The sequence below is a fragment of the Pan paniscus genome, chromosome 5 (assembly GCF_029289425.2).
Source record: "Pan paniscus chromosome 5, NHGRI_mPanPan1-v2.0_pri, whole genome shotgun sequence".
Taxonomy (NCBI): Eukaryota; Metazoa; Chordata; class Mammalia; order Primates; family Hominidae; genus Pan; species Pan paniscus.
Genome location: NC_073254.2, coordinates 173,149,711 through 173,164,538, shown reverse-complemented (window position 1 = coordinate 173,164,538; position 14,828 = coordinate 173,149,711). Strand labels below are relative to the sequence as shown.

The 14,828-nt window shown below is 43.8% G+C and overlaps 1 protein-coding gene across 1 annotated transcript in view; it reads left to right on the top strand.

Annotated features, from left to right (window-relative positions):
* The first annotated feature begins 4,741 nt into the window (after positions 1–4,741).
* RGS17 (regulator of G protein signaling 17) overlaps positions 4,742–14,828 on the top strand; it is a 126,383-nt gene continuing 116,296 nt past the window's right edge. The window contains exon 1 of the mRNA XM_034963104.3: positions 4,742–4,833. Within this exon, the coding sequence (XP_034818995.1) occupies positions 4,814–4,833 (20 nt within the window). The 5' untranslated portion in view covers positions 4,742–4,813. The remainder of the gene's footprint in view (positions 4,834–14,828) is intronic.

Below are 14,828 nucleotides of genomic sequence, written 5' to 3'. Positions count from 1 at the left end.
TTCTGAAAGGCGGCAATTAGGATCCAAGAAGAAGCATCAGCAAACAATAAAGAACACTTTTTCTAAGTTTGTTATTTATTCGATCCATCCTTCATTCACTAAGCATATACTATGTGTCAAATCTTGTTCTGGGCACTAGAGATAAAACACTGAAAAGTGAAAGCAAAGCTCCTGAGATTCTTTATTTTAGCAGGGGCTGAGGAGAATGAATAAGCAAACAAATGAATCCAAGCTGATTCAGATAGTGAAGTGTTTTAAAGACAATGAAATAAGGGGATCCAACAGAAAAGAACTCGCTGGGGCAGATTAGATTGGGTGGTCAGATGAAGCCTTCTGAAAAGTGATTATTTCCGGAGACACTTATGTGATATTAAGGAGTCTGCTATGCAAAGATCTGGTGCAGAGGATTCCCAACAGAAAGAACAGCAAATATTACAAGTTAGATTTCTTCAAGAAACCCAAATAAGCAGGTCTACATGGCTAAAACACACTAGCTATGATCTACAGAAGCGTGGTATAAGATAACTAGTTAGGGACAATACTATATAGAACCTTCCAGGCTGTCTTAAGAATTACAAATTGTGTTTGAAGTGCAATGAAAAAAAAAAACTCATTTGAGCGTGTTAATAAAGGGTATGACACAACCTGATTGTTTTTATTTATTTTTTATTTTTATATTTTTTGAGTCAGAGTCTCACTCAGTCGCCCAGGCTGGAGTGCCGTGGCGCCAGCTCGGCTCACTGCAAACTCCGCCTCCCGGGTTCACGCCATGTTCCTGCCTCAACCTCCCGAGTAGCTGGGACTATAGGCGCCCGCCACCATGCCCGCCTAATTTTTTGTATGAGTAGAGACAGGGTTTCACTGTATTAGCCAGGTTGGTCTCGATCTCCTGACCTCGTGATCCACCTGCCTTGGCCTCCCAAAGTACTGGGATTACAGGCGTGAGCCACCGCGCCCGGCCTCTGATTGTTTTTAAAAGATCCTTCAGCTCTTAGTGTGTCCGGAATTGGTGGGTTCTTGGTCTCACTGACTTCAAGAATGAAGCCGCGGACCCTCGCGGTGAGTGTTACAGCTCTTAAGGTAGCGCGTCTGGAGTTTGTTCCTTCTGATGTTCGGATGTGTTCGGAGTTTCTTCCTTCTGGGGGGTTCATGGTCTTGCTGGCTCAGGAGTGAAGCTGCAGACCTTCGCGGTGAGTGTTACGGCTCTTAAGGCAGCGCGTCTGGAGTTGTTCGTTCCTCCGGGTGGGCTCGTGGTCTCGCTGGTTTCAGGAGTGAAGCTGCAGACCTTCGCGGTGAGTGTTACAGCTCATAAAATCAGCGTGGACCCAAAGAGTGAGCAAGTAGCAAGATTTATTGCAAAGAGCAAAAGAACAAAGCTTCCACAGTGTGGAAGCAGACCGGAGTGGATTACCACTGCTGGCTCCAGCAGCCTGCTTTTCTCCTCTTATCTGGCCCCACCCACATCCTGCTGATTGGTAGAGCCCAGTGGTCTGTTTTGACAGGGCGCTGATTGGTGCGTTTACAATCCCTTAGCTAGACACAAAGGTTCTCCACTTCCCCACTAGATTAACTAGATACAGAGTGTGGACACAAAGGTTCTCCAAGGCCCTACCAGAGTAGCTAGATACAGAGTGTCAATTGGTGCATTCACAAACCCTGAGCTAGACACAGGGTGCTGATTGGTGTGTTTACAAACCTTGAGCTAGATACAGAGTGCCAATTGGTGTATTTACAATCCCTGAGCTAGACATAAAGGTTCTCCACGTCCCCAGCAGACTCAGGAGCCCAGCTGGCTTCACCCAGTGGATCCCCTACTGGGGCTGCAGGTGGAGCTGCCTGCCAGTCCCGTGCCCTGCGCCCACACTCCTCAACCCCTGGGTGGTCGATGGGACTGGGTGCCGTGGAGCAGGGGGTGGCGCTCGTCGGGGAGGCTCGGGCCACAGGAGAGCCCATGGAGGGGGTGGGAGGCTCAGGCATGGCAGGCTGCAGATCCCGAGCCCTGCCCCGCGGGAAGGCAGCTAAGGCCCGGTGAGAAATCGAGCGCAGCGCCGGTGGGCTGGCACTGCTGGGTGACCCAGTACACCCTCCGCAGCCGCTGGCCCGGGTGCTAAACCCCTCATTGCCCGGGGCCAGCAGGGCCGGCCGGCTGCTCCGAGTGCGAGTGCGGGGCCCGCCATGCCCACGCCCACCCGGAACTCCAGCTGGCCCGCAAGCGCCGCACGCAGCCCGGGTTCCCGCTCGCGCCTCCCCCTCCACACCTCCCTGCAAGCTGAGGGAGCCGGCTCTGGCCTTGGCCAGCCCAGAAAGGGGCTCCCACAGTGCAGCGGTGGGCTGAAGGGTTCCTCAAGTGCCGCCAAAGTGGGAGTCCAGGCAGAGGAGGCGCCCAGAGCGAGCGAGGGCTGTGAGGACTGCCAGCACGCTGTCACCTCTCATTAGGAGGGTGTTGTTCGGGGTTGTGGAGGATAGAAATGAGCAGACAGAATAGGGGCTTTTGTGGTTGCCCAGGTGAGAGATGACAATAGCTTGGACTAAGGTTATGGCAGTAGAGTGGGAGCAAAGTAGATGACTTGGAAATATATTTTGGAGGTGAAGAAAACATGACTAATTAATTGAGTGTGGGGATGAAAGAAAGCAACAAAACAAGGATGACTTCTAAATTTTTGGAATGAACAACAGAGTAGAACAATTTGAGGAGGAACAGGTTTGGAGGGGGTGGATATCTGGAGTTCTGCTTCTGAGATGCCTGTTAACCATGATAATAATAGTATCTACCTTGTAGGGTTGTTGTGAACAACGAATACGAAATATGAGGAGAATTTAGATCTGTACCTAGCATGTAGTAATTGTTCAATAAATACCAGCTACGACAATTATTCCTCAAGTGGAGATGTAAAGGTAGTGAAGGACATAAGAGTTCTGTGTGAGGCCAAGACAGGACTGAAGACATAAATCTGAAAGTTATATAGGATTCAATGCTGCTCAAACCATTTTTGGTGAAGAACTTTTATCTTTATCCACCGCGAATCAATACTGCAGTGGACTAGCCGTGTTTGTCTCTCCAAAATTCATATGTTCACATTCTAACCCTCAAGGTGATGATATAAAGAGGTGGAACCTTTGGAAGGTGGTTAGGTCATGAGGGTGGAGCCCTCATGAATGGGACTAGTGTCCTTATAAAAGAGATCCCAGAGAGCTCCCTTGCTCACTTCCACCACGTGAAGACACAGCAAGGAGTCAGCAGTTCATGAGCTCGGAATTGGGCCCTCACCAAATAAGGAATCTGCCTACATCTTGATCTTGGACTTCCCAGTCTCCAGAACTGTAAGAAATCAGTTTCTGTTGTTTATAAGCCATCCAGTCTATGGTATTTTGTTATAGCAGCCTGGAAGACAAAGACAAATACTTCTGTGAAATCCAACAAAAATGAAGACACTTTGAAGAGCACTAGTACTCAAAGCCATGGGAGGCCCTGGAGGAGGCCCCGAGACATATTTAACTCAAGTACCCGTGAGTGTATGAGGATGGAGGCACAGGAGAGTTCAGTAGGCTGAAATAACACAACGCTTGCTTACATGAACACACAAGCAAGGGGAACTCACACAGATTTACAAGTAATCTGTTTTAATTAGGTGTAAGAAAAAAAGCCCATTCACTCCTGCAGGAACTCCCTCCTCTTCCCACAGATGTGGTATCTGAAGAGCAAGACACTGCTTCTCCACTTCCTCCACACAAACACTTTAGTCTAATCATAGGAGATGCAATCTAGCGCTCGGGTTGCATTAAGTATCCCAAGCTCCTTCCCTACCAAGCTGGGCTCCACTTGGGCACAGAACGATTATCAGACCTGGTAACTACCAAGCTGTCCCCTAAGGATGCTGTAGGCCCCAAGCATCAGCACCTCCGTTAATAATTCTCCACTCTTGCCTTGTCATCGGCTTTTCTCACTCAAAACTCTGCTCCAGCGAGTGGTCCGGGCGCCTGAGGCAGCTGGCACGGGCTAGGCCAGAGAGCACCTGCACTGATTCTTAGGAGAAAAGGTCCTCTTTCTGGGTGAGGAAGTCAATAAAGTAAAGGACGCTTCATAAAGTCCTTCGGGAAGCAAAACTTGCTTAACTTCACACTTCCTTGAACCCCCACGCAGGGAATGCTTCCTCCGGGACCCGGAGCAGGCAGGCTGCTCTGCCTGGCAGGCCGGCTCCTGGGTGCAAGGCTCTCGCGCAGCCCAGGACAGCAGCGCGCGGGCTACGGGCGAGTGGAGTTGCAGGGGCCCGGGCGGAGAGCCGCTGTCACCCAGGGAAGCTCTCGGGACTCCGGGCCTCCCGCGAAGCTCCGGACGGGCGTCACCGAAGCCGAAAGTCCCGGCCGAGCCCCTCCGCACGGTGGGCGCCGCGCCCAGGCGAGCGCGCGAGGTCGGGCGGGGCCGGGGGCCGCCCGGGGAGGGGGCGGGGCCGGGACTCTCGCGGCCGCGCGCAGGGGCTGGGAAGCTGCCCCTCCGGCCGCGCCGGGCGAGGGGCTGCGCCGGCCCGCGAGGCGCATGCGCGCTGCCGAGCGGCTCTCGCTCCCTCCCCGCCCACCGCTCCCTCCTCCCCCTCCCCCTCCTCTGCATCCTCGCCGCTCTCCCTCTCTCCTCGCCCGCTGGGTGCTGAAGTTGGGCGGATGGCAGCAAACCGGCTCCGCTAGAGGACCGAGCCGCCCAGCCCCGCTCCCCCGGACCCATCGGCGCGCTGCCCACACCTCCAGGCGACCGGGTAAGACGCTGCCTCCAAAACAAGCGGTGCTAAGTAAATGACATCAAAATGTCTGCTTTGCACCAATGGATGGATTTTTTTCAAGGTAGGGGGGAGGTGAAGGAAGAAGGGGGCGGAGAGCGCGACCGCCCATGCCCCGGCGGGGGCGGCTGCGCGGCGCTGGGGTCTCAGCTGTGGCCGCGGCGCCCTGAGCGGGAGCGGGGGCCGCGCCGCGGGTCCGGGAAGTTGAATCCCGCGTCGCTGCCTGGACGCGGTCCGCTCGCCGCCCTCAGCTGCTGCGGGGAACCGGGCGAGTGTCCTGCCCGCCGGGGAACGCTCGGCCAGGTCCCAGAGTTCCCGCGGAGAGCGGGGCGCCTGCTGGGGGCGGCCGGGAGGGCCGGGCCAGGGGCGCGGGAGACCCCGCGGGGACGCGAGGTGTTGCGGGTTTTGTGCGGTTGGTTGGGAACGAGGAGAATGTGCCATCAACAGTGTCCAATCGACTGATCACCTCGGGTGCTGTGTTTCCTCCCTTATCTCTCTTTACCTTTGGGAAAATGCACTGCTCAGGTGGGGAAGGTGTTCGAAGAAGAGGTTGCGAAAATGAATCCTTTGACCAGCAGTAAAATACCGGAGGGGTGTGTGTGTGTGTGTGTGTGTGTGTGTGTGTGTGTGTGTATGTATGTATAGGGGGTGGGGGGTCTCTTTTGTTCCTTCCCCTCCCCTTAGTCAAAGGAAAGGGAGTCCTGGCGTGTGCGGCGCGGGGTGGATTCCACAGCCACCGAGGGGGCGAGGACGAGGAACGCCCACCAACCGCGAGTCGCTGCCCGGGTGGGCGCATCGGAGCCTCCTTTGCTGTAGGTGATGGTGGTCTTTCCGTGATCGATGGAATCATAGTTTAATCTCTGCCTCCCCGCCAGCCTCCCTGCTGTCCCTCATCGAGTGCTGCGGCAGAGGCTGGGTGCAGACACGGCCGCTTTCTCCTCTTCTCTCTGCCTCCCTGTCTCCCTGAATAAATGCCGGAGGACTAGGGGATGGCGGAGGGACAGAGCTGGACTCGGAAGCCGCGGGTGGGAGCTGCTCCTCGCGAGCCCGAGGCTGCTGGCACCTTGTCGCGGGCAGCCCGCGCCAGCCTCGGGAGTCCCTGGGCTCCGGGAGAGCGAGCCGGGGTCTCCTGGCCACAAAGATGCCCGCGCGCCCGCCCTGCGTACGGGACCCGCCCTGCGCCCTGAGCCCTGCGCCTCGCCCGGAGCCCGGGACGTCGGTTCACGTGGGAGAACCCCTGTCGCCCGGGGACGATTGACCCTGGCTCCTGGCATAACTCTCCTGACCTCCCCTGACCTTTCCATAAATGCTTCTTTCAAAAGAGTCACTATAAGATTTGTCTGGAGAACTTCACACTCTTCAGAGTTATTTCTTTCTTTTCTTAAATTGTTTTACGGCGAGATTCTCTCCAGCGTGGGATGGCTTTCACAAATAATAAAGAGAAATCTTAGTTTGGTTCCCATCTAGAATAAGCAGTTCTGAGGCTGGGTGCCATCTGCATTTCCGGCGTTCATACATACTGGTTTTCCGGGTGATGAACCCTTCTGAAAATCATTTAATTGAAGACGTGAGAATTGATTTTTATTAGTGTAGTGGAAAATAATGCTTTCCTCCTCGATTCACAACTGCCAGACGCTGCGTGTACGAAATAATTTGCAAACCGTGAAACATCTAAAGTACATTGTACTTGTTTCCGAAGTCTTCTGTAGTGAGAGTATTATCCAAGAAATATGCATTATAGCACTCCTATCTAATGAAAGGGTGATTTAATACAAATGAATGAGAAGTTTGACCTCCTCCAGTTGTTACTGTTGTTAAGCCATTTCTTCTGTTAACATGAACTAAAACAGTAATTAGCACACTCATGGGAGACTGGATTTATTCACTAGTTTTTATAGTCTTTTGAAACCCGCACTTAGAGCCACCATAGGAGAGTAGTTTATTTAGTTTGAGGTAACAAGAAAAGAAGTGTTTGTTATTACAAAAAGATTGAGTGGTATTATTTATTAAATAAGATAAATCTCCATGGCAATGACACGTGATCTCAGAGCCAGGGGCACTCATCCTTCCTCCTGAAATTAGTCTGAACGATTAAGAAAACCGTCGAATTTACAGAACAAATAACATAAGGTGTCTGTTATGCTGATCGATTTCGACCCTTTTTGCTATAGTTCCGCAACTACTCCTTGGCGTTTAGTCCCCACGGAAGGGAATTAACAAGGAGAGTTAATTTACTATCCTGTTCATTCTAAGGCAAACAGCATTTCCTTCTCAAATAGGTATCTCTTTGGTTGTAGGGCTCTTCCTCTGAGGTACTTATTTATTTGAATTCATCATGTTTAAGGTCTAAGTTCCTTATCATTCCTGTGACCATTTTATACTTTTGCATAATAATAAATAATAATAATAATAATAATAAACCTTCCTTAACATTTCCTACTACGAAGGCCACGGTCTTTGAAGAAAAGGAGAAATATATATTCTTACCCGTTTGATCTTATTGTAACAGCCAAGTAAAAGTGAAAATTTTAAATCTGAATTGATCAAAATTCTGGTTGACTTGCAGAGTAAAGTCTAAGAAAGAATTTACCTTTTAATCTAAAGCCGTAGAGATAATGGCCTTTGTGTCAGAAGTCCGTTTGCTAAAATACATGGGCTTTCCTGGAAAAGGAAGGTAGGCATGGATGATGAGGTACGATGCTAAGAGGGCTGGGAGTCCATTCAACCACATTTCTGCTGAGAATCCTGTTTCTGATACTCTCCAACTCTGCTTACTTAACACTGAGAATACTACACTACCAAAGAGGGCAAATCGAAGGACCACTATATACCCAGAGGATGAGAATAATGCTATGTGATGTTAAAAGCATTTTATTTCACGTGATTGGTATAGTTAGAGTGTAAGTGTGAATGCATTGTGGAGGCGTAAAATTATATGACATTTCCAAGGGAGTGTCAAGGGTCCTCAGACAAATATATTTTTATGGAAAACCTTAAAATAATCCTTTGCTATAGGTAGCCAATAGGTAGCCAAGACTTTCAATGTGAGATTGATGGATACTCCCACCTTCCTTCTCTCCCTACCCACACTTATCTCTGAAAAAAAGACACACTTTCCTAACTTCCAAAGAAATTCATTTAGACGATCATTCCTGCTATTGTGCCAGCACCTGGCACAGTATGTGGCAAAGGCAGGTGTAAAATAATTTTTCCTAAATTAATAAATTTTGCAGGGTCGACATGGCTCGCAAAAGTCTTCCAAGGTAAGAATTGCATTTTTAAAATCAGCACTTACACTGTTTACCAAGTACACTAGTTGGGCTCCTAAAACTCGTGTTTATGGTCCTACATCTTTGGAGGAAGCAATTTTCAGAATTGTCGTTTTGGGAATATATATGTGTTTAATACAACATTTATATTACTGATTTGTTTCCCAATTATAAAAGCTCTATATTTGCTTATCTTAGATCCCCTATGATACAAAATTACCTATAGGCAGATATGGATGTGAAGAGCATGAATTTTGGGTCAAGCTGGCTTTAGCTTGTATTGTGGCTCCTCCCTTTAAAAACTTTATTGCTGTAGGCAAGTTACTAATCTGTCCTGAGCCTCAGTTTCCTCAGACATACAAGAGGGATGAAGGCAGGATGCAAGCATAAATACAATGCGATGTATATAAAGTACTGAACATAGTGCTTGGCATGTACTGAGTGCTTATAATTATCTCAATACCTAAAGAACTGCTATTGAAAACATAGCATGGTTTACCACAAGTTTATTTCCTTTATATAAATGTACCATTGTTTTAAGAATTTGAATCATATTCTAGAACAGGGGTCCCCAACCCCTGAGCTGCAGACCGGTACCAGCCCATGACTTGTTGGGAAGCCAGCAGCGCAGCAGGAGGTGAGTGGCTGGTAAGTGAGCATTACCTCCTGAGCTCCTCCTCCTGTCTGATCAGCGGCTGGCATTAGATTCTTATAGGAGCGTGACCCCTATTGTGAACTGCGCATGCAAGGAATTGAGGTTGTGCACTCCTTATGAGAATCTAATGCCTGATGAGCTGACGTGGAACAGTTTCATTCCAGAACTATTCCCCCACCCCCACTGCCATCCGTGGAAAAATTGTCTTCCATGAAACCAGTCCCTGGTGCCAAAAAGGTTGGGATGGCTGTTTTAGAACTTCATATTTCTAAAAAAATTAACATTCCTTTGTTGCTGTTTCTCAAGAAATTAAAATTGATATTTTTAATGCGATTTAGTGACTGCAAAATAGTTCACCTTATGAATGTCTTTATTTAGCCATTCTTTTATCTTTGGATTTTGATCCTCATGCCTAAATTTTGTATGCGTATCTCTATTGCAGTTTCTCCTTTGGGCACGATGCTTAGAACAGCTAGTTCTTGCCAACATAATGCCATTCTTTAAAAAATTTTTGCTAACCTGATAGGTGAAAATAATATTTTTCAAACTTTTATTTCTTTGGCTACCAATAAGACTGATTACTTTTTGACATACTGATAAGCAGTTTTTGTCTTTGAGGATGGCTCATTCAAGTCTTTAGCCTGTGTTTCCACTGCTGTTCTGGTACATTTTTCTTATTTGTTTGAGTGCTAATATTAATTTTTTAAAAGGCAGAAGCAAACAAGGAAAGGAAATGCTCAGTGACAAAGATCACTGTGGCTAAACCAGAAAAGCTGGATCAGCCAGGGTATTGGGGTTCATCATATACTGCTACACCCCTGAGTTTTCCAACCTTTACACTTCTTTTTAGAAGTCCGGAATCAGTAAACAATTTGCTCACAAACACCTTACTATGAGAAGCTTGTGTCTGAAGAGTTCCCAGATAGTCATGGATTGTTTCTGCCAGTTGCCAATGTTATGGAAGAACTTCTGAGTTTTTCTGAGATAAAGGGGTTGAAAGGAAAGATGGGAGTACATAGAGATCATAGGGACATTCATTTGATTTCTCATCAGAATGAGTCAGTTAAGCTAAATTATAAAACCATGTCAGGTTAGAATCATACCTTACTTCAACTACTAAGCTCTAGGTGAAATTTACACATGTTAAAAGTAAGAATTTAATGTGTTACCTTAACGAGCTCTGTATCTGCGATGTTTCACATGATTCAGTGGTCTTGTAAGCTCCTGTTTTTGACTTTTTAAGTTCTATAACTTTTGACAAATTTGGTTTCAAAAGTTTAATTATCTAGCTTGGAAAATCTATAAAGTCCTTAGGTATTAAACTATCTAGAAAGTATAAATGTTTTTGTTTTGTTTTTTGAGACAGAGTCTCACTCTGTCACCCAGGCTGGAGTGCAGTGGCTCAGTCATGGCTCACTGTAGCCTCAACCTCCCTGGGCTCAGGTGATCTTGCCACCTCAGGAGCTGGGACTACGGGTGTGTACCACGACGCCCAGCTAATTTTTGTATTATTTGTAGAGTCGGGGTTTTGCTTGTCTTGAACTCCTGGGCTCAAGCAATCCACCCACCTCAGCCTCCCAAAGTGCTGGATTACAGGCGTGAGCCACTGCGCCCAGCTGAAAGTGTAAAATTTTATAATTATCAGTGGTACCAGTTTATCAAATACAGTAAAACCTGAGTAATTCAGAATTTATAATGATGGGAGGTCCCTATAGGAGAAGCAGTGACCTATGGTGGAAAATAAAATCTATTTCAAATAGAAATGGATTTGAATTTTTACTCTACTATTTATTAGATATGCAGGCTTTTTCATGAAATTATAGAAGTATTTTATACTTAGTATTCTAGCATGATTAATAAATATCTAAAATCACTGAATTTCTTAAGCTTTGTATGTGAGATTTTTAAAAATTCCCTGTGTCAGTAAATATAATTCTATTGTAGTCAATGATTGTGGTTCACAAAGCAAATATTTACTTCCTTATCTTGGGTCACAGGCTTTTCACAGTACAGTACTGCTGATTGGCTGTTGAAATACACAGGTTATAATTCAAGAGCCATGGCATTACAGTAAAACAGACACAACCTGGGGGAAATTATGACATAAATGGAATGAGCAGGTGAGTGTTTATTTCATTTTAAAAATTATCTTGAATCTTCCCAATAATATAGTGAGTTAAATCCAGTGAAGTCTCTTGTGAAAGTTGTCACTTTCTTTATTTTCCAGTCTCTATGAAAGGTGGGAGCCTGTTATTTTGGTGTATTTATGATAAGTCATGTAATCTACAGATTTTATGAGTCAGTTTTGGCTCTTGGTAGACGACCCTATGTCCACGTCCTATTACCCTAAACTCTCCTATTTTTTCAGGATTTGATTAATCAAACTCAGCAAATATTTGAAAGTTTGCTATTTGAAACACAGCAATCCATGTTATTTAATTCACATAAAGTAAAAAAGCTTATGGAAAATTGCCCTTAAAAGAAGGAGACTTTAAAAGCAGAGAATGTAATTTGGTGGAAAGAGCCCAGGTTTTAGATTCAAATAACCAGGGATTTAGCCTTCACTTCTTTGAGCCTTAGTATCATTATCTGTAAAACTGAAGACAATTTAAAAATGTTAAAGGATTAAAAGAAATTATGTCTATAAAATCCTTCATATATTGGTACTCAGTATGGAAGTGTTAGGTATTGTACTAGACTTAATAAATCAAAATAGATACAAGAAACATCATGTAAACAATAAGGGCTTGAAGGGGTTTTAATTTCGTGCCAGTATTTGTCTTAACTAATTGGTCCTTATTAATGTTTAGGTTGTTCTCCATGTATTTCCTGTGTTATCCTTTCCTGACTAGTTTGTTTCACCAACCTGCTTACAAACATATTTGAGCACCCACTATGTGCTAGGCTGTGTAATATTTTTGGATACAAAGATTAATTAAACGTGGCCCCTTTCCACAAGGAGTTCACATATAAGCTTCTTCAAGTTATTTTTCTTTTATCTAGTGAGTACTGGTCATTCTAAGCTTTGAAGTCATAGGAGTAATAGGCAATGATTTCCTTAGGGTTTAGCAATAGACCAATTGATCTCAAAATTTAGGAGCCTCTACAACTAATGTTCAAGCAAGCTGCTAAGCAGAGACTCAGAGATAAGGGGAAGAAAAGCAGGAAGTGGCTCTGTTGGTGGATGATTTAACAACCTCCACCATAGTATCAGAACAACAACAGACTGGAGGCTTAACCCTCTTTGTGAACCGACCTCAACACCCAATTCCTTCTCATTGAAATAAAGAAAATGTGTACATACATCTGTACCATGCCTTTTCCCCTCTCACTTGTAGGCTACCCTGCGTAATCATTGTAATGTAAGATATTCTAAAACGCTGGTGTAGGGGATGAACAAAGGGGAAGGAGAGTGAGATCCCTGCCCTTCTTCAGGGTCCACATTTCCCATGCACTAGCAATATTTTAGAATTTTTTCCTGATACTGCTGCAGTTCCATCTTTGATTACAATCTGTTTATAATATAGTACCTTGACCAAAACCCCAGAATCCTCAGTTTGGATGAAAAATAAATACATTTAAGTTTGAGAAAGAAAACCATCTTCAATATCAACTTGTTAAAATCACTAGGGCAATTTCTAAATCTAGCAGTTAGATTTGCTCCAATCTGGAAAGATTTTGTATGATTTATAAGATCAGAGTGAAGACTTCAAACCCTTTCTAGAAACATGTGATGAATATATAGTTAATATATCTAAGTATGGAAATGAAAGACATTGACATTAGGAATGAATTAACTTGAAGGTAAGCTCAGCACTCCTGTCAGCCACTACATTTAACATTCTTGTCATTAAATCTTTCACCAGGCTCTTAATAAGTAAAAATGTATTCTAATGTAAGATTTGAACCTATTTCTTTCTCAATTTATTTCCACTCAGCACTACCATACAGTAATTTACCTGTGACCTATGAGTTTAGTATGATCAAAATTCACTAGATAAAAGCAAAGGAAAACTAGTATCTTTTATTAGGGCACTAAGGCATAGACATGCTATAAAGCAATACAATGACCTATATAATTTACAAACTATTATGATTAACTGAATGCCGTATTGTGGAGTATTAAATACTCTGATGTACTCCAGTGTACATTGGAGTATTAAATACTCCAATGTACTCTGATGTACTCCAGTGTACTCCAGTGTACATTGGAGTATTAAATACTCCAATTTACTCCAATGTACATTGGAGTAAAAGGCTTCATTGTGAATTGGAATACTAACATTTTCCCTACCTACTGTTTGGGTGAGGCTTGACATTTGATTTTCCCCACTCTCTCTTATGATTATTATTGTTATTAGTATTTCTAAATAGATAAATTGAGGAGAAAGGAGTATCTTTGCTTTTCGTATATCTAATAGTTCATAGAAAAATAGGTGTTTACTCATATTTTATGTAATTTTAGGATATTTACATAATTTTGTTGCCTGAAATTTAAAACATATCAAGAGCTCAAATGTTCTATCTGCCAGGAAAAAACAAACAAACAAAAAACCCTACTGTCTTATTTTCTTCTGGTAGGAATAAACTGCCCTGATTGTAATTTCTATGCTAGTTTATCAGTAAATAATATTGGCAATTTTGACTCAAGCTGTTGGAGTCCATGTTTTCTTCATCTACTCAAGTCCAGTAACTTCAATTTTCACTGATGAAGAAATATTTTAAACTAAATTACTTTCAGTAAATTCAATGTCTAATGACCCACCTATGTTTATATAAATGATGGATTTAGTTGAAAGTTACATTTATTTATCATTTTGAATACTCAAAACCAAACAATAGAGAAATCCTTCCGACACTGGAATTTTCTCCAAAATGTAATATTTTGAAAAGATTATTTTATGTGTCAATGTATACATATATGTATGTTTCCCCTTTTATTTATGGGAAACAACTGATATGGTGCCTACGTAATCATAGCCAAATATTCAGGAAGAAAGGATACATACTTGAGAATAGAGGGGGAGGCACAAATGAGATGAGAAGGAGAGTCAAGTAAAAAGCAGGAAGGCTGGGCTCAGAAAACAAGACTATTAGTTAAAAACTCATTATATCTTAAAGTATAATATCATTCAATACGTTATTATGTAACTCTGCTATATTATGTAACCACTTCCAGTTTTGTGAATTCATGTGACCTAATCTTAAGAAGGTAATTTTTTCCCATTAATTCAGTAATTTCATTGACTGAACATCTGAGTAATGCAAGTGGGGTTTCATAAGGTAGAATTCCATTAAATAAATGTTAATTCCAGGAAGGAAAAAATGTGAAGCACTTTTCTTGACCTAACATAGGTTATGTTAAATAGTTTAAAATTCTCGTAGGTGATACTGAAATTCAATCACATTGATAAAGAATCTATTCCCAAGTTTTCTTTCTAAATGCAACTATTTCGAGTACATCTTATATAAAATCAACTGTATCTTTGTGATGTAAAGATCTTTATGTCTTGTTTCAAAATACCAGCAATGAATAAATGTGTATGATAAGCTTTTTTTTTTATTGAGCAACAGGACATTGCAATGACTTAATATCTAAAATATTTATTAAGACTTTGGGGGAGTAACAAGTGAGATTGGAAAAGCTTGTCTGCTCATTGCCACTGAGATTATTTTTAAGAGAATGTGGATTTATGGCTTAGTAGGATCACTGAATGTAGTTACTCAGTGAGGCGGCTGATTGCAACCAAAATCAACTTTGGCACTTGGTGTGCTGGCCTCTGACTGTTGCCCCCAAGAGAGTTCTAGTCTGGTTAGATTTTAGGGAAAAAGAAAGAGGTTATGTTCCTGAAAGTAGAGTTCAGAGGATACAGTCTAAAATGTTATGTTAGAGAGAGGCAGCAACAAAGGAAAGAGAGAAAAGTCTTTCGGTGCATTGGTAAATACAGCCTGTGTGGGTCTGAATTTCCAAGTGTTTGCATTAGATTTCCAAGTTTTCTTCAGTTTCTGCTACTCATCAGTTTTACCTCTTCTGTTTTCTGCCTCCTTTTTCTTAATTAATGTGCTGTGTAATTCAATCCTTACTCTGTACCAAAGAGTAGCAAAATTAAAAAAAAAAACATGAACAAGTCTGAG